The sequence below is a fragment of the Schistocerca americana genome, chromosome 8 (genome assembly GCF_021461395.2).
Source record: "Schistocerca americana isolate TAMUIC-IGC-003095 chromosome 8, iqSchAmer2.1, whole genome shotgun sequence".
NCBI classification, from domain to species: Eukaryota; Metazoa; Arthropoda; class Insecta; order Orthoptera; family Acrididae; genus Schistocerca; species Schistocerca americana.
Genome location: NC_060126.1, coordinates 508,325,873 through 508,345,644, shown reverse-complemented (window position 1 = coordinate 508,345,644; position 19,772 = coordinate 508,325,873). Strand labels below are relative to the sequence as shown.

The 19,772-nt window shown below is 43.9% G+C and overlaps 1 protein-coding gene across 2 annotated transcripts in view; it reads right to left on the bottom strand.

The window, feature by feature from the left end:
- LOC124544898 (putative fatty acyl-CoA reductase CG5065) overlaps positions 1-19,772 on the bottom strand; it is a 386,147-nt gene that overhangs the window by 353,843 nt on the left and 12,532 nt on the right. The window contains exon 2 of one of the 2 annotated variants that reach the window (XM_047123629.1): positions 4,436-4,440. The exons of the other annotated variant lie outside the window; for it this stretch is intronic. Within the exon in view, the coding sequence (XP_046979585.1) occupies positions 4,436-4,440 (5 nt within the window). The remainder of the gene's footprint in view (positions 1-4,435; positions 4,441-19,772) is intronic. 2 annotated transcript variants of the gene reach the window in all.

Below are 19,772 nucleotides of genomic sequence, written 5' to 3'. Positions count from 1 at the left end.
TTAACGAAATTTAGTAATACGATATCTAATACATAGGTAGGATCGATTTCCCAGAGCGTTTAACACCACCAGTGTACGTGACCTACGGCTTCTGACCAATCATCGCATTTGTGTTTGTTTACATCAGGTTTATTCTTATGATGACCAGAGCATAGCATCTGGGCTTACAGGCTACATCTGACAACATACAGGAACACCGTAAGGAAGGGGCAGAGAGCGCTCTGGTCAGGTTATCTCGGACCTTCGGAACTACGTCGAAAAAAAATGGCTCTGAGCAATGGGACTTAACTTCTAAGGTCATCAGTCCCCTAGAACTTAGAACTAGTTAAACCTAACTAACCTAAGGACATCACACATCCATGCCGGAAGCAGGATTCGAACCTGCGACCGTAGCGGTCTCGCGGTTCCAGACTGCAGCGCCTAAAAACCGCTCGGCCACACCGACCGGCTACTACGTCGACGGAAGCGCTTTCCCGACAGACCTCACAATCAGACTACGGGCAGTCACGTACTGGTTAAAGGCAGGGAGACACGACAACGTGACAGAGAATACAGGACAGAATCTCAATGACAGAAGACAACTCATCAAATGGAGGGTGGACTCGTGGCAGAGGGAATGGGACAAGGACGGCAAGGGCCGTAGGGTCTGCCAGTTTTTTCCGGACGTCAGGTAACATCTGAATATGAACCGTATGAACCCCCGTCGAGACACAGTTTCTTTTCTGGCGGGCAACGGCCCATACCCCGCGCATCTACAACATCGCGTGGGATTCAGTCAATGCGACACCCGTATACGTGGGGAACACGGACCCCCCGAACATACAGTACTTCGCTGTCCATTAGACACTACTACAGTTACACGTGCACAACTGCAGCTACACACGCTGACAGACAAAAATGCGGCAGCCAGGGCTGAAGACACGTGGGATGAAATAAACCGAGAGGCAAATGAAATATCCCGGACACTCCACAAAGCTTACAACCAAACAAGGGCATACTTCAGACTGCGACAACAGACACGAAACACTGGAGAGACGGAACCGTGAGAAACTACCAGCTCCGACACGGAAGATGACACGGACGCGATGCAAAAACAGACTCAGACATCAGCAACAATACGTCCCACAATCAACACAACGACGCAATCAACACCACAATAAAGACAATCACAGACATCCCGGACTGCACTCTGCTTTTCACACCGACGTGAGGATGGAACATGTTCAGTACCTGTAATGGCATAATGCAACGTAGCGGGCAGGGAATGGATGGCTCCAAGAACATTCTGAGCCCTCCAACCCTGCTGGTTAGATGGGGAGAACCATACCGTTTCCTAACCCAACATCCAAAATTCTATTAAATCCTTCAACCTAATAACCACCACCGTGTATCCAAGTCCTCATAAGAAGTTTACAAGTAATCTAAATGCATGTTTCTTTTTTTTCTTTTTCTTATTTTATATTATTAGCATTACTCTCTAAAAGCAAATTGAAACTGCATCCAACGTGCACGTTAATAATCTGAAAAATCAGTGTGAAACCAAGGTGATAATACCCGATGGCAAATAACAGCAGAGGGAGATACTGGTCCGCGTCCACGTGGCATGGACGGGCGATATCGAGGGCGGCCGGAAGCTGACTAGCTTGAGGCCACTTAAAGAGACCAGCAAACCTTGTGGGGTATATTATAAAACTACTTTTTTGTGGTAAAAAACGACAAGCCCTATAACCACAGGCAGCTGGCACCCGCATGATTTAATGAAAAAAAGCAAGATTCCCTCTAAAAAAACAGACGCGGACGTCTGCGGGAGGAGTAAAGACCGGAAGAACTTACCTGAGAACACGTTTACCAACAATCTACCATCGCAACACATTCTCACCGTCTGCATCTACACCTTAACGTATGTGGCGAAGAGTAACTCCATCTGCGCTATCTTTTCCCTCCTTCCCTGCTCCGTTGAAAAGAAACACAGCTTGCGCTTTTCTCGCACTGCGGACTACTGATGGAGGGAACAGCAAGAGTGTACGTTCCTACATTTCTGCAAAGCGTTTGATACGGTGTCCCTCTGCAGACTGTTAACTAAAGATCGAGCATATGGAGTAGGTCCTCACATACGTGAGTGGCCTGAAGACTTCTCAAGTATTATAGAGACCCGTACGTTTTCCTGGACGAGAAGTATTCATCAGAGACAAGGGTGTAGTCCAGAGTGTCCCAGGGAAGTGCGATAGGACCGGTCTTATTCTCTGTTCACATAAATGATCCGACGGACAGCAGCCTGCAGCCCAAGTTGCCGTCGCTGAGTGACTGTAGCAGGACTCTGAATAACTTGGACACAATTTTTATTTGGCATGATGTATGACAGCTGTAGCTACATTTAGAAAAATTGAAGTTAATGGAGACGAGTAGGAAAAAAAGCAACCCTGTACCGTTCGAATACAGCATTAGTACTGTGCTGCATCGGTCAGATATCTACACGCAATGCTGCAAAAAAGTATGAAGTGGAAGGGCCACGGCACGTAAGGTGAACAGCAGGGAGGATGAAAGACCGACGCCGCGGCTCATCTGTACAGAACACTTGTGCGTTCCGTTCTTGACAACTGATCGAGTGTTTTGGATCTCCACCACGTCCGGTAAAAGGAAAACATCAAATCACTTCAAATGGGCGCTGTTAGCTTTGTTACCGGTAGGTCCGATCAACAAGCGAGTATTATTGGCAATGCTCCCTGAACTCAAATGGCAAACCCTGGAGGCGAGACGAAGTTCTTTTCGCGGAACAATGTTGAGAGAAGTTAGGGAACCACCATTTACGGCTGACTGCAGAACTATTCTGCTGCCGCCGACGTACATCTCGGGTAAGGGCCGCGAGAACAAGATAGGAGAAAGCATGGGTCGTACGGAGGCACAGATAGTCGTTTCTCCCGCGCGCTGTTTACGAGCGGGAACAGGAAAGGGAATGACTCGTACGGATACAACGTACCCTCCGCCAGGCATCTTACGGTGGCCTGCGGATGGAAATGTCAAATACAGGCAGTCCGCGGACTTTTATACATAAATGTAGAATATACGTCTCATACTGAGATAATTTAGCAGCAGCATACGATACCTGCTGGAAAAAAAGGGAAATTACACGAGAAAAATTCCAGCACTCAGGTCGTACAGAGGGGAACCATGCGACGTCTAAATGATGACAATTTTCGAATACGGATCGCGACGCTTAAATCAGGAAAGTTTTCGTGTATTGATCCACTCCCTTTACCTACTGGGCCATCTCTCCCTGTTTTTCGACGTTTGTTTGGCTTTAATGTACACGAAAAAAGAAAATTTCATTTTTCACAAGGTCACAGCCAGCATGTTATTTTGCATCGTTCAAGCTTTGTTTGAGACTAATTCTGAAGATTTGCTGCGTAGACCGGATAACTAATGAAGAGGTACTGAATGGAAACAAACTGGAAAAGAGCTTTACGCACAACTTGAGTAACAGAAGGGGTGTGTTATGGGACAAATACTGAGACATCAAGGAATAGTTAATTTGGTAACGGACAGAAGAGAGAGAGTGTGTGAGTGTGTGTGTGTGTGTGTGGGGGGGGGGGGGGGTTATTTATCCTCCTCGTCAAAATCTTAACTGCTTTATTGGGCATAACGGGTACATCGATAGGATTCTACGGAGGAGGTCACGTCTTGTAGTTCAGAGATTCAGGCAGCAAAGATATATGTGATAACGCTAGTCGTAAAAGACTGTGTGCGTCCTGCATTTAGCGTGGAATACGAAGTACTGAACTAATGGCCAACAACGTTCTATCAGCCCAGAGGGTCTGATCGAACTTTCACTATTTCCTGTGGCGTTTTCCATCTAATTGCATCAACGTTGTCCTCATTTGTCAAAATATTCACTGACGGCTTCAAAGTAACAGAGGGCACCGGGTTTGCTGCTAACTTCTGCGCGGATCCGCTATCTTGAGCTATGTTTCAGCTTCCGACGGAACCCGGCACCTTCGCTGCCGAAGTCCTTGCAATTAAGGAAGCCCTTTCATATGCGGCAAATCGGTTCGAAGACAGCTTTATTGTCACGAATACGAAGAGCACACTGGAAAACCTGGAAAAGCAGCAATGGGACTCAAACACTAAGCGCCATGCACTCGGTGCAACAAATTTAATCTATCAGTGTGAAAATCAGCAAAAACTTTGTCCGTTATCCAGTTATACGTCAGACACAAAGGATTAATCGCGAGGAGTTCTGATATAAGGACTGTGTTGAATGTGTGACTGTGTAAAGCGTACCATGTACTTTACCTCTAAATGTGATTTATACTGCCCAAGCTGTGTGTATGATAGTTGACGCCACCTCTGTCGTTACTCACTTTTCTGGTTAAATGGTTGATGCCAAAGGCCAACAAAATGAAAATCGCACTTATTCTGTATTCCATTACAAAAAAACTCGTTCTTTCTGACGTTGACAACTCGTCTATTCGCAGTAGAGTTGAAAGCCGGAATTAACGGCTGATTCTGAATGGACGGTACAGTACATTCACTTGCTGTTTAATGTTAGAGTACTTCAATTAAAGCTCGGTGAACAGGGTTAAATAAGTTGTTGGAAGGTATAAGCTACCGGTGTTATTGTTCCTTGCCGAAAAAAGTTCACACAGTGTCCGACTGAAGTTGTCATTGACGGGCCTGTAAGCCCGTATAAGACGCGGCCTACGGGAGCCCTAGCGGGCACCCTTTGTGGACCACTAAGCGACGGAAGCGGCCGAATGAATGAACAATTGGAGCCTCAATGACGGCGTTGCACTTGCGTGCGCCGCTTCTCCACTCAACAGCTTCCAGCTCCAGCAGCGAGGCACTCGCTACGTGCAGCCTGAGCGGGCGTGCCGTACAGGCATTTCTGTTCACAGTATATACAAAGCACCAAGAGTACAGCGTCACATGCTCCATTAGGACGTTCGAGGGCGATACTGATGTATACAGAAGTCGCGACGTACATCGTTTATACACAGGCGAAAAGGGTGCTGACTGTACTGTAAACGAATCCCGAACAATCAAACGAATGCCGAACAGTCATAGGAAGCAATCACACCCATAAATTTCTCTTTGTACGGCGTAATTTAAACGGGCACGAGCACGTAAAACTAATGATAGGCAAGGCACAGGCCAGACTGAGATTCACTGGAAGAACCGTCAGGATCTGTGGCACTCATACGGAATAGGTAGCACAGAAAACCCACGTTCGACCGACACTTGCGCACTGCTTGCCAGTCGGTGACCTGATAGGCGAAGTAGAGAAAGAGCAGGGCGTTTCGTTACAGTTCCATTTTGTCACAGAGACGATCAGCCAATTGCAGTGGTAGGCGCTAACAGAGTAGCGTCATGCATCACGTTGTGGTTTACTTTTAAAACTCCGAGAGCTTACGTTCCTAGAAGAGTCAACTAATATGTTGCTTCCTCCTACGCATATGTGGCGAAAAGATCACGATCATAAAATCAGAGAGAGGCTGACTTAACAAGCATTCTTGCCACGGGCCATTCGCGGCTGGTACAGGAAAGCGGGCAGGGACAGTGATACACGAAGCACCCGCCGCCACACACCGCGACGTAGCTTGCGGAGTACAGTTGCAGAGGAGGGCGTGTTGTGGGACTTCTCTGTAGGGCAGTCATTTACAACCTTACCAAGCACGTAATTCCTCAACAAAATAAAATATCAGTCTATATCTCAGCAGAATTTGGCACCTTACTAAACTTTACACTGAAAAAACCTACTACTTTTAAACTGGCTAAAGATAAGTAACACTTAGCTAACGTCAGAAAAATAAAATTATTTGGTTTTTGTATACGATTTATTACAGCGAAAACTAATGAGTCGATGACAAAGTTGATACTCCTTATTTCTACAAAAAAAAAAATTTTAATTGCACGGTGTAATTGGTTTTATGGGCATTAAGGCACGAGCTATGTAACGTTTCTGTGCGCAACTTTTCATCTTCACTTACGGGAGACAGTCTCAGGGGCTATGATGACGTTGTTAGTTGACTCTTCAAAGAAAATCTTGTTCAGATAGACGAAGCTGCTTCAGGTGAGAACAACGTTTTCTAAATCTCGTCGGAAATGATGCTTACCGCGAGCGTTGGCCCTTGGCGCATGGGCTAGGAAACCTTTAGCTTGTGTTCAAACTGAATGGCTATACTGAAAAGGAAATCCGTGGAGCTTTGGAGTTCGGACATTCTCCAGAACAAGCAGAAGACCTACCTACATGATTACTCTGCAATTTACAATTTTGCGCGTGGCACAGGCGTAAGTACTTTTCTACAATATGCCGGTGCTTTTATCTCCAACGATAAAAAGGATTTTAAAGAGGTATAATATCAGAAGTGAGCTCGGTCCGCCAGCCAAACTTAGACCTCCCCTTGCCTCGGTTAAAGATATGGTGTAGGGCTGAGGAAATCCGGTGTTTACGGAATCCCTTGTCATTTGAGAAAACATGCACGATTCGCACCCTTCACGACAAATGTTACTACGACTGGTTGGTTGATATTAAGTGTAGGTTAGTAGTGCGTCCTGGTCAGCAGAAATTAGGGAACTCGATGAGGATCTGCTGGGAGAAATCTTTTTCGAGCGGTGGTGCACAGTTGTGGCGGAGTGGATATTACCTCCGCAGTCGGGCAACACGAAACCGAAAAAAAGGGAAGAGAGAGGTCAAATGTAATAAATAGGTCACTCTGGTCTCTTGTGGCAATCGGTAAAGGGCAAGGCACCAATTGAAGTCGCCAGAGATCTCATTCGCGAAGGCGGGTGAGAGGTCGGCGCTCCGGTCACATTTACGTCCTTCTGTCGCAGGAAACACATCATCAGCTACAAGCATCTGTGGCTAGTTGCCTGGTAGAAGCCTTTCCGTTACGTATCAAAAGAGCCATTACTCTATTGACGTCCGGAAGATTCTCACAGGCTTTGCGTACATGATGATTCCATTCCATTCGTACAAGTTGATGGCAGACCTGCTGCAATAACCGTATTTACTGTTAACGTCTCAGTTGTGCCCGAGACTGTTTCCAAAAGTGATCGTTTTCATTTAGATTGCAAACTTGCATTGCTTGTTGAATTGGTTGGTCCAGAAAATACCAGCTAATGTAATTTACATCTTGTGACTGTTAAGATCACAGTTTCAATTTATCAAGTTGGATTTTCCACCTTGTTATATCGCCAGTTAGTTATATAATCCCTCCGATGAAAATGTGTGTGTGAGTAGAGAGTTAACTATTTGCTGTTATTTTCGTAACTCATAAAATAAAAATATACTCCAGATTTCGCTTAGTTTTAATTGTCAAAGTGTTTAAAATACTGCATTGCTAAAAAAAATCAAATTTCTACAAAGACCACCTCTAAGAAGTGTAATGAACGACAGGAAGTCAAGAAACTATATATATTCCAAAATTTTGGTTTGATATATATGATATAAAAATGCGGTCTTTGAGACCCCTCCATAGTAATTGTGTTCCTGTGAATGACCATAGTAGTTAAGGGTAAAAAAAAAATTGAATTTGTGAAAAAGGTAAATATCGTTTACGAACTTTTATTCGATGTTGGATCCGCAGACCTTAAAAAAACTGCTAGTGTGTTTTTAAATGCAGTGCATAGTGATTTCTTCGCAAACTAACAACACTGGACGAATCTGCTACTATCACGGTCCGAACGACGCGCAATATTTCGCCGTCAGCTTAAGTGTTCAAGACGTTCCCTAAGCGACCAGTTTGTTAGAAGATACCGCACTACCACTGTTTCTTCAACCTTCTTATTTTGAAAGCGTTTTCCAGAAAATCTTACGGCGACTGTGAATATTGTAGCTGGTAAAGGAGACGTCGTCTTCATCGCGGGTTGCAGCAGTTTTCTCCGACTTTGCCTGTCGTTCTCTGAGAACCGGAGAAGCAGAAACCTCCGACCGCTAACTCATCCTGTACCTAACCCGTTCTCTTCTTACAGCAGCCATTAAGAAAAACGTGTTCATCTATAGTCAAATGTATTTCACAGATTGTTTGTATTAGACAGGTAAAACTTTTATAATTTATGTTTCTAGGAAAAAAAATTCAAAAGAGAGGTTTTCTTAATGCAGTACCTGTCTTATCTATGCCAAAGACTAAAGCGAAAGAGCAAGTTAATTAATTAATAATTTTTTGGTTTTTGCGTAGCAGTTTCATTTCAAATGAAAACAACAATTAAACGGGTGTGAACTATATCTTACAACAAAGGAATTCGAGAGTCAAGGCTTCCAAAACGGAACGCAACTACAAAAACATAAAAAAAACATGTTTCAACAGAGCCCAGAGAAACTGTGTGATTGTGAAACTGTTGCGTTTATTTGTTGCAGTTTATGTGACAAACTATTATGTTTGCATCGGTTCTTTGGGAGTATTCACATTCATACGAACCCTAAATCGGGCAAGGAGGCATGTCTCCATGTCTCACTCACTTACCAGGCGTACAAATTTGGTGCGTCGATAAAAGATTCCTATCATATGGCACACGTACTGTCACTAAAGCCGTGTGTGACACACCAGACGTGTTTTCCGGTGGAGGATTCGGTTGACTTGTCGCCTTGTCATCAAACGTTTGCGGTTCCCATCCGAAAGCCACTTGGCTGCTCATAGATTAATTGTGCAGAATCAACTGTCAAATAACACGCCGCTGTTGCAAACGGACGTTACACCACGGCACTGACACAAATTTGAGTAAAACGAACAGCGAAAATAAAAAAAATTAAATAAATAAAAATCAAAATTTGGCACGAGGGAGGTTTTGAACACTGCTTGCTCGAGTCGCAGTCCACATCTGCCCCCTGCATCCACATCTACATGCATACTCTGCAAATCACATTTAAGTGCCTGGCAGAGGGTTCATCGAACCACCTTCACAATTGTTTATTATTCCAATATCGTATAGCGCCTGGAAAGAACGAACACCTGTCTCTTTCCGTGTGAGCTCTGATTTCCCTATTTTATCATGGTAATCGTTTCTCCCTACGCAGGTCAGCGTCAACAACATATTTTCGCATTCGGAGGAGAAAGTTGGTGATTGGAATTTCGTGAGGAGATTCCACCGCAACGAAAAACGCCTTTGTTTTAATGATGTCCATCCCAAATCCTGTACCATTTCAGTGACACTCTCTCCCTTATTTCGCGATAATACAAAACGTGGCTCCGTTGTTTGAACTTTTTCCAACACCGTAACCACTTACCTACGACGCCATTTCTTGTCCCTGTTGCTCTATATTGCACTTCGTTTTCTCAGACTGTTCACTGTTTATATTTTGCTTATTTTTTTCACAGCTTGATCCTGTGTTCATTTTTTGACGGTTTGTCCACTGGGTCCTCTTACCACTAAACACGAGAGGGGTTCGGTGGGGAGTTGGCCGTGCAAGTAGGTCACACAGCAGAGCTTGGTAGTGGTTGGGGCCGCATAGCGTGACGTCAGCGGGCTGGGCGCCTTATCAGGGGACGTTGCGTGGGAGTTGGCTGGCGGCGCGCGCGCTCCACACACTACCTGTAACCCCCTCGCCTTTTGTTCCGCCAGGTGCAGGACACCAGGCTCCTAGAGTGAAAGGTACTAAGCGTAAAAAAAATGAAATTTACTTTAGTGACAAAATCGTACTTCCGCACTTGAGCAATGAACACAGTTATTAAGAAAAACAGCATACATTAGCCACAGCACATAATAACACATTCCGGTTTTCGGTTTAATTCAGCAAGACCTGACCAATCAGGGTTTTTAAGTTTCACTCGGCCCAAGCCGCCATTAAAACAAATGACACAAGCCAACATGTGATCCAAATTCACGTAAGTCTGCAGGCTTTCGTCACTAAATAATTACAAGACCATTAGACCTTAAAATTCCGCACGGTTCTCAGCAAGTCCTCACTTCTGCGCAGCTCTCGTGCTCTCGCGGTAGCGTTCTCGCTTCCCGAGTCCGGGTTCGATTCCCGGCGGGGTCAGGGATTTTCACCTGTCTCGGGATGACTGGGTGTTGTGTCGTCTTCCTCATCATGACTCATCCACACTACGGTCGGAGGAAGGCAACGGCAAACCACTTCCACTAGGACCTTGCCTAGTACGGCGGTGCGGGTCTCCCGCATCGTCACCTACGCTCTGTTGCGTTAAAATGAACGTTTATGATTCTAACTTAAATACTAAACTGTTGGTCGGACCGTAGCCGCTTAAAATACTTGACTTCCCTACTTGAACCGGCAGTAGTGTCTTAAATTGCCAATTACATACAACGTAAAATAAGATAAATTTAGCGTTGGTCTGATGACTGCGCAAACAGTACATGAAGTTTAACTCGGCGCTTAGCCGCCTTTGAATCGGCACCAGGTGTTTAAATTTTTAAACTACACAAACAGATTAAATTTAGCTCCAATGAATTTACAAATTCGAATCGGCACTAGCCCTTTTAACTTAGGGAATAAACCATTTTTTTTTAATCCAGCCCTTGGCCACACAACACCCAAAAAATTTTTTAAACAACTTATCTGCTCTAGTTTCCACTAAACTAAGCAGGTTAACAATTTTCCTGAGCAAAGATAGATGCTCGGGAGTTTCAGTTTAAAGCACTAATGAAGCTAATCGCCTGACAGGACATACTCAAAAATAGACGTTGATCGACGCAGCACATGAAAACGGTACTTGCATCAACCGGCGGCTTCAGCTAACGATACACCGCGTTAGAAACAAATTCAACTATTCACATGACGTCGTATGGGCACTAGCTGTTTGATACGTAATCAGACGTGAGGTTACAACTCGTCAAGCAATAAGCTCGCCAATCCTGCCACGTAACAGGTGGAAGGTTTTAAAGGTGTTCAATGATAACAATTACATAGAGGTGCGATTGGAGGCTAGACATAAACCACTTTACTGCCACAAATTACTCTAAAAACGCATAGGGCAACACTGCTGGAACATGTTAAAGATGGCCGTAAGAATAATGACAGAGAATATTTCGTATAGGTGGCTCTAGCCGCCAGTAAGTTTAAGAACATAGGAAATGGCTCCACGGCACAAAGCAGTATTAGCCCAGATGTACAACGACTCTTAATTTTAGTCACAATGCTTTGAATTTGCCCACCAAGACAGAGATCAGGGCCATACCCCAAAGGCCGCCGCATTTCTAGCCAAGCTCGCGCAAGACTCCGCACAACCGGAGCCTTTCAAGCACACTAGAACACGAGCCTTATAAAAAAAAGCTGACAAATTCCCCAGGAACGATACTTGACGATGTTACCACGAATCTAGGAGTACACGAAAAAGTAATTTCGGAGACCGTTTTTTTTACATGTTAAGATCTGAAGCGGATTTGCTAGCCCAGTTAAATATGGGCCTAGAAAAAAGTTGCTACAATTTATGACTTACTTAGCACAATCGCCACTTCTCTTTAGTTAGACAAGGTGTAAACAGCTTTGGTACAATATTTCTACTTGTCCTTCGCTGTACAAAAAGCCACTCCGTCCATATTAGCCGAAAGTTTTTAAAAACAAGCCGAATCCTGACAGCCCAGGCACGTTTCAAAACCGGCTGCGTCTACATGGGAACGAAAATAGATTGCGGGATTGGAAAACCGGCAACTAGAAGCGGATTTCTAGAATAGATTTTGAAGTGTTTACATCACAACCCACAAGCGGTATTGGGAAATCGGTTTTGGGAGCCCCATGTAAACGGGGTGAAATCCCTTAAAACCGTGACCTCGCGCGACCTCTATAGCCCCAACCACGAGCGATGGCCATCCGCGCATGTCGAGAAACGGACGGGGACTGCATTGTTGACGGTTCCAAGCGACAATTGCAGTACGCGCATGCGCATGCATTCCGCTCAAAGAAAGCCTGTATCCTACAAATTCTCTCTCTCACTTGCTTATGCAGAATTTATCACTGACCATCAAAATCAGCGCAGACAAATCGCAACAAATGGAATCGAAATTCCGTAGACAATTCGCTACGATCACGTTTAATGCTCTCATTAGCTACGTCATTTCCAACACAGCGCTCATAGCACTACTGAACGCGCATTGGCTGTCGGAGAATACGTGACGTAGGTGCGCGGGAGACTCCTAAACTCTGCAACTCTCCCCAAAGATCTCAGCGGCACGCATCACAATAAACTTACCATTTGCCCCCCCCCCCCCCTCCTCCCTCGAAAATTGTTACCCGCGTCAGTTTTCGTTACTAATTGTGAATCGCGCTGGTTACAAATCCTGCACTCGGTCACCCCCCCCCCCCAGTCGCCATTACTAATTGTGGCACGTCGTGTATAGCTTGGCTCCGCAACCGGCGGATGTGTCTCTTGTGCCTTAAACAGGCTCTGGACCCACCACACTACCGCCGACGGGTGCTCGACTCACAGCTAAGGTACTCTGCTGAAATATGTGCCCACAGAGAGCTTCAACGAGGTTTCGGAGTAATGTCGAAGAAGTCGCTTCATGAAACAGCAAATACACGTAAAAAGTCACCTTTGGACTGTATGTGCTTCCCACTTGACGTTGACGGCTAACCGTGTGGAGGTTTTAGGCTCAGTTTCGGCTGTGTACCTGAATTTTGTTTTCTATTGTGCGAAGTGTGTGGACATTGGTCCAGGCCAGGGCTTTCCAACAGTTTTCGTTTAACAGGCCTACACTGGAAGAAGACGGGTGTTTTTGGGCCGTTCATAATATACTTAACACTAACAAAAATCGCTGGCCAAAAGGGCAGTCGGAGGTATTTAGTTAACACATTTACGTAACTTAGAATTTTTTAACTTGTGATTCTTTATTGTAAAAAAGAAACATGGAATTAATTTTACATTTTATACATGCTACTTAATTAATAATTTTGTAAATACGTAACTACCAATCATAGAATTAATGTGACTTTGAATGAGGGAAACTAATGCGTCAATATATCATACTGCGAAGTACCGTCGACGGAACAGCGACCAATCCAATATTGAAAAAGTAAATGTTTTAGTCTATAGTCGCAGTTTATTCATTTTGCCGGTTTCGGCGCAGTGTGCTATCCTCGTGCATCGCCCGTCACGCAGACGACGCGCTCGCTTCGCAAATAGGTGTGTCAAATAATGACACACCAACTTTGGGACAGGTGCTGCATGAAGATGGCACTGTGAACAGAAACCGGGAAAATAAAGAATCTGCGACTATAGACTAAAAGATATATTTTTTTCTTTCAACAACAAAAATAGTCAGTCGTCAGCTGCTGCTTACTATCAAGCAGTTAAAAAGCAACGTAAAAAATGTGAAGATACGGTGACCAAAAAAACATTGCAGCATAACTAGGATATTAAAAAACCACGAAACATATGACGATTGACACCAACGGGTCTGCGTTGTACCAAAGTCAAACATGGACCATGTATGAACCTTAGAGAAACGAAGAGAATACAAACTTTTGAAATGAGGCGCTACAGAAGAATGCTAAAGATTGGATGGCTAGATCGAATAACTCATGAAGAGGTAATGAACCAAACTTCTTTAGAAAAAGCATTTATGACATACAACCAGACTAAAAGCACGGATCGTTTGGTAAGACAAGTTCTTGGGCACGAAGGAATGGTTAATATGGTAATACAGAGAGGTGTGCGCGTGCGTGTGTGTGTTGCAGTAGTCACGTAGACATGAAGAGATCTGTACTAGGGGGAGAGCAGCAGCAAAGCAGTCTTGGGCTCGCACGTCAACACCTTCAAACACAGACAACTTGGCGGCGGATCAGCCACTAGAGAACGCGACTGTCGCTTGATCGAGTCGACCTGGACGCGACTTCAGCTGTGGGTCTAGGGAGCGCATACTGGAGAGGAACTGTTGCTTTTCGCTTTGTTACTGGAAAAAATGGTTCAAATGGCTCTGAGCACTATGGGACTCAACATCTTAGGTCATAAGTCCCCTAGAACTTAGAACTACTTAAACCTAACTAACCTAAGGACATCACACACACCCATGCCCGAGGCAGGATTCGAACCTGCGACCGTAGCAGCCCCGCGGTTCCGGACTGCAGCGCCAGAACGGCTAGACCACCGCGGCCGGCGTTACTGGAAAGAAAATACAGACGCCACCGACCACAACGTAAATCCATCCTATGTTAACAGTTCGAAAATAACACTTAAGTTATTTTATAAGGAAGAGAGGGAAAACTCGACAAAATTTTCCTCCACAATGTCTGCGACGTCTTTTTACAAGTTCCCTGCTATGCTGAGGGCTAGTAAGTAAACACTAATAAATCGGAAATATTTAATACTGGTGAAAGAGTAGCTCGCGATTTGATATACTTGGTGGGCTTGGGTTGGTTGTAAAAACTAGGGGTGGGTCTGGATATGTAGGTATGTGTGAGATGAATTGGAAATCACGAGTCTTGTAGTGAACTATTACTCCTCGTTTACTTCTTCAACAAAGACAGCATTTCAAATTTAATGTCTGCGGCACATATTTCAAATCGTTCAATAGTAACAGTAGAAAATGCTTTCGTTTGCTGCCGGCACCTGAATAATTTCTTCCGCTGTGTCACCTTTGTTATCCTATGACAGTTGTAGCGGAATCCATCTGAACACAGGCTTCTTCCAATCCTGACAGTTTAGTGGCAACTGGAGATGATAAGGAAATTGGTGTGATTCTGCGTGAGAACTATTTTTGACGCCTTTTTTCTTGTTGATTTCTTTTGTGCAAGTCACGCTCTCACGTGGCTTTAATAAAACAGAAGTATCTGATTACGGGCGCTGTGGGCTGCTATGGGCTGTACATTTACGCAGTTGCGTTATTCCTTGAGATGTGTTATTTCCAGTACATCAAAAACCGTGCGAGACACCACTCACAAAATATGGGATAACGCACGAAGCATACCACCTGCTTCTGAGGAAGCCTGGTTTAATATACGAGAAAAGTTTAAAAAGCATGCTGATTTTCAGAACTATCTTGGTGCAACTGACGAGAAGCGTGTTCAGACTTTTCATACATGAATACAGCAACTCTTTAAATTACAAGTACAAACTTTTTCTTTCATATAAGGCGTTTAGAAGCAAGTATAAGAGATAGAAAAAATATTTGTACGTATGTGCACCATATCGTAGAGGAAGACCCGATCTGTTAGTTGGCAAAGGTATATAGGTGTATAGGGTGATCGGAAATGCTTCCAAGCGGCTATTCGAAGAACTACTTAACAAGAAGTGTCTTATCTTTGGATGCAGCGAGTTGTAAATGCACATAATCTCTCAGGTTAGAAACGTTTTTTTGTAAGCTGTTGCGATCAGGTGATTCGGTGCTTCATAATTTGGCAGATTAGACGCCGTTTTCGCATTCAGTACATTGAAATAGGGCCGAAGAAGGTGAACATCTTAAGAAGAAAAGAAATAATAAACAGTCAGACAGCGAAAATGCTAACAGAGATGGTTCGCGGAAGCGTGTACAGCAACTTCCTCATTGGTTTTAGTGATAATGCAGGTGGACAGAACAAGATGAAAAACATCGCTAAGTTTTAGATGTACATCGTAATGCGCACCTCACTAAAGATCAATTACCACAAGTTCCTCATTTCAGGTCACTCCTGTATGGGAAGTTCTATAAACTACCATCAAAGTTGACCTGAATTTTAATTCCATTTTCGTAAGACGATCAAACATAGGATGCCCAAGGCCAGCGGTAATACAGTTGAATGTACGATCACTACTTACCATAATAACATAGAAACATCAGAATCTGCAGCGCCACTTCCATTGTTGCCTCAAATTTGCCACCCATTCTGTACAAATATTACGCGCAAATCAAAAACATCCATTTCCACAACCATACAGGACATCGCACTAGCAAGTAACGGGCCAAGCACACTATCTGCCTATGACATGGTGCCTTCTGATGCTGCTGCCTGGGATCAGAAAAGACATTTCCTGTCATAAAAATAAATGCGAGTATTTGTATGGGTAGGTGCTAAGAGTCTGCTATGTGTAACATTGTTTATCTATCTGCCTTATCCTCTCCATCATTGTATAATCAATAAAAGTTGTGTGCATTGATTAATTTCATAAATGAAGCTGGGACAACATATTATTTTACATTGTTGTGCTTCATTCCGAAGCTGATATTACTGAGAGTCAAAAGTTCTTCATTTTGAGTTTCATTTGATAGTGTATCTATAGCTGCTTCGTTAATAACCAGTGCATATGACGGTTACTGTAGACAATGGAGCAAATGAAAAGAGAATTTTAAAGTTGATACAAAATTTGATCCTAATTTTCTCAGAATAATGATTTTGCCATTTAGACCCATTTGCTTTTAACCGTCTCAATCGTGTTACTAGCTGTTTGTGACGCTCACTATGACTTCACATTAATAGACGTAGGTTCATGCAGAAAAAGTCGAGACATGCCATTTTGTAAAAATAGGACCCTTAAAGGAAAATGAACGGTAACAATTTAAATCTGCTGAAGCTTCTACCTTTTACTCGAGTCTCTTCCATTCAGCTTAGTTGGAGACGAAGCATTTGCTCTTGAAGACAACATACAGCGGCCGTACTGTGGAGCAAAATTGACAGAAGAAAGAAAAGTTTGTTATCGGCGACGCGACGCTAAGAAGACTGTACTTCTGGGATCCTTTCCAAGAAATGGCGAACATTTTCACTTAAATGTGAAACAGTACTTCCGTGCAGTAATACCTCGAGTAAAAGAGATGGATACAAGTCGGACGAAACTACAGAAATAATCGCTTTAGAAGACGTACAAGAAACCGCTTTGGCTGTTAGTATACGGGGCAAACTCGAAAAAATGGTTCAAATGGCTCTGAGCACTATGGGACTCAACTGCTGTGGTCATAAGTCCCCTAGAACTTAGAACTACTTAAACCTAACTAACCTAAGGACAGCACACAACACCCAGCCATCACGAGGCAGAGAAAATCCCTGACCCCGCCGGGAATCGAACCCGGGAACCCGGGGCAAACTCGAAGATACATTGTAAGCACTGAAGGTGATGATCTTGGCAAATATACGAAATATGGAACGTCTTCTAATGGGTAGTAAAAGAAATAATACGTACCAGATCGGTTTTTTTCCATAGTTTTATTTTCGAAGTCAAATTTTTTACACGTCTACTCCCAAACGTTACGTTTTTCGATTTCTTATCGCTATATTCCTTATTTCCTGAGTCGCAAGTTACAGGACGTCGCTGATGTAAAGCTCCCGCCGACAGTCATTTTCGCAGCACAAAAGTAAAAGAAAATTGTTTAAAACGACACAGGAAACGCACGTGACTGAAGAATCGCGGAGCGCATCAACGATAGTCAAGCGCAGTCCCTTCCCTCTACAGCATCGTTGCTGTTTATAGATCGGTAAGTGTGAAAATGAGAGGAGGGGTCAAATGCGGCTGACGGCAAGCCGCTCATCAGTTGAAGCCTCATGTACAACTGTTAACGGTTTACGTACGTTCGCTTAATGCCTCCCGTCCGCATGATGACAATACAAACATTGTCCATACTTTCGAGAGTTTATAAACAGCTGCTATTGACTGGGAACACAAAGGGCGAACAATATTCCAACATTCCGAATTTACAAAACGGTTCCTTGCTTACCACCAATACGAAAATGTATACAGTGAATAACCTTAATAATCGGACACTAAGAGATTTTTACTTCGCTGCAACACAACTGTATTCTGAATAAAAGAAAAAATAATATATCCACGTATTATGTGAAGATAGATATACCGGGTGATCAAAAAGTCAGTATAAATTTGAAAACTTAATAAACCACGGAATAATGTAGATAGAGAGGTAAAAATGACACACATGCTTGGAATGACGTGGGGTTTTATTAGAACAACAACAACAAAAAAGTATTGCTAGACGCGTGAAAGATCTCTTTCGCGCGTCGTTTGGTAATGATCGTGTGCTCAGCCGCCACTTTCATCATGCTTGGCGTCCCAGGTCGCCAGACCTCAGTCCGTGCGATTATTGGCTTTGGGGTTACCTGAAGTCGCATATGTATCGTGATCGACCGACATCTCTAGGGATGCTGAAAGACAACATCCGACGCCAATGCATCACCATAACTCCGGACATGCTTTACAGTACTGTTCACAACATTATTTCTCGACTACAGCTATTGTTGAGGAATGATGGTGGGCATATTGACCATTTCCTGTAAAGAACATCATCTTTCCATTGTCTTACTTTGTTATGCTAATTATTGCTATTCTGATCAGATGAAGCGCCATCTGTCGGACATTTTTTCAATGTTCGTAGCTTTTTGGTTCTAATAAAACCCCATGTCATTCCAAGCATGTGTGTCAATTTGTACCTCTCTATCTACATTATTCCGTGATTTATTCAGTTTTCAAATTTATACTGACTTTTTGATCACCCAGTATGTCCAGTAAACAATAGTATGAATGATGTTTACACCACGTATACCACTTGTTAAATAATACCACTGAAATAAAGCACTCTTCGATGGTCACGTTAGTTTAATATCCGGACAGATGGCAGTGCCGCACTTGTTTTCACCGTTTACAAAAGGCAAGCGCGTGTTTCAAAAGCGCGGTCGACAGTCCAGACGGTACGATGCCACGGCAAAGCTAATACTAGTTTTGAGATACGACAGTTGTGAGTTTTCACGACGCGAAATGTAAATCATATAGAAAAATTGCTGCCACGCTCAACATGAGTAAGAGTACTGTGGCAGAGATCGTCAGAGTGTGCTGTGTCAAAACGCCCTTACTAGCGCTGAGCGTCCTACCCGATAACTTAATAAAAAACACCCGGTGGTTACTGCAAATATACGTGTACGATGTATTAAGAAAAAAAAAATGTTGTAGATGATCGGAGAGCGTCGACGAAAAAACAGATGGTGAGCACGCGCGACTTCAGCGATGCTGCCTGAGCGACGCGGAGCAGCCGGCCGCTGTCGTAGAGAACCGACAGCAGCAACGAATAATTACTTAACTGTCAAAAGTTGGCGTGGCGCTGCGCGTTTGTTCGTTTTAAATGGTTCCTATGGAATGACAGAAAGAGTTAGTTAGTTCCCATTAGACCTCTCACCGATATATCGGTGTGCGTGTAGGTCTGATAGTAGGGCGACATACTGCGTGGTGTAGTGAGGCACTGCAGCGGTTGGGAGAGGGAAAGGAGTTTTTATTGGTAATACCAGTACAGGTCGCGAAGGCAGCGTGGCTATTTAGTCTGTTATGCCCCTGCTCATATACGTGGCTGTGACGGTTGTTTCCTCCCAACGCTAAGCCAATTGATTGTCGTCTTGTGGGCAGTTTCGCTCGTAAAGTTTGTTGTGGTAAATCCAGCGTGAGCCTAGTTAGAGAAGTAGATTTGTAGTGCCGAGTGTTTGGGAATCGGTGGAACCGATATCCTGTCCGTGTTTTACGATTAGTGGTCGCGGCTCGCCCAGAGGTAATTGGGTTGTTAGCCGTTTTGTTGAAGTGGTTTGGTAGTGGTTGGTGTGTGTGTCGAGAAGGGAAAGCCTCGAACACATGTTCGTAGTTGTTGTTTAAGTACCACCATCTTACAGCGGACCGAGAATTGGCTCGAATAAATACGAACTGTTTCACTATATTGTGATAGAGTGCACCAGTAGTTTAGTGGATAAGTGACGAGAAAATAAAGGACCCATTTTACAAGCAGCACGCAGCTAAAGAAAAACTTGATAGCTAAAGTGACGAGTGGCCGAATTCAAGTAGGGAACTTGGCGGATCGCGTATTGTCAACGCCTGAAGGGAGTCAGAATTGTCTTAGACTGTCACTTAAGGTCAGATTTAAAGTGG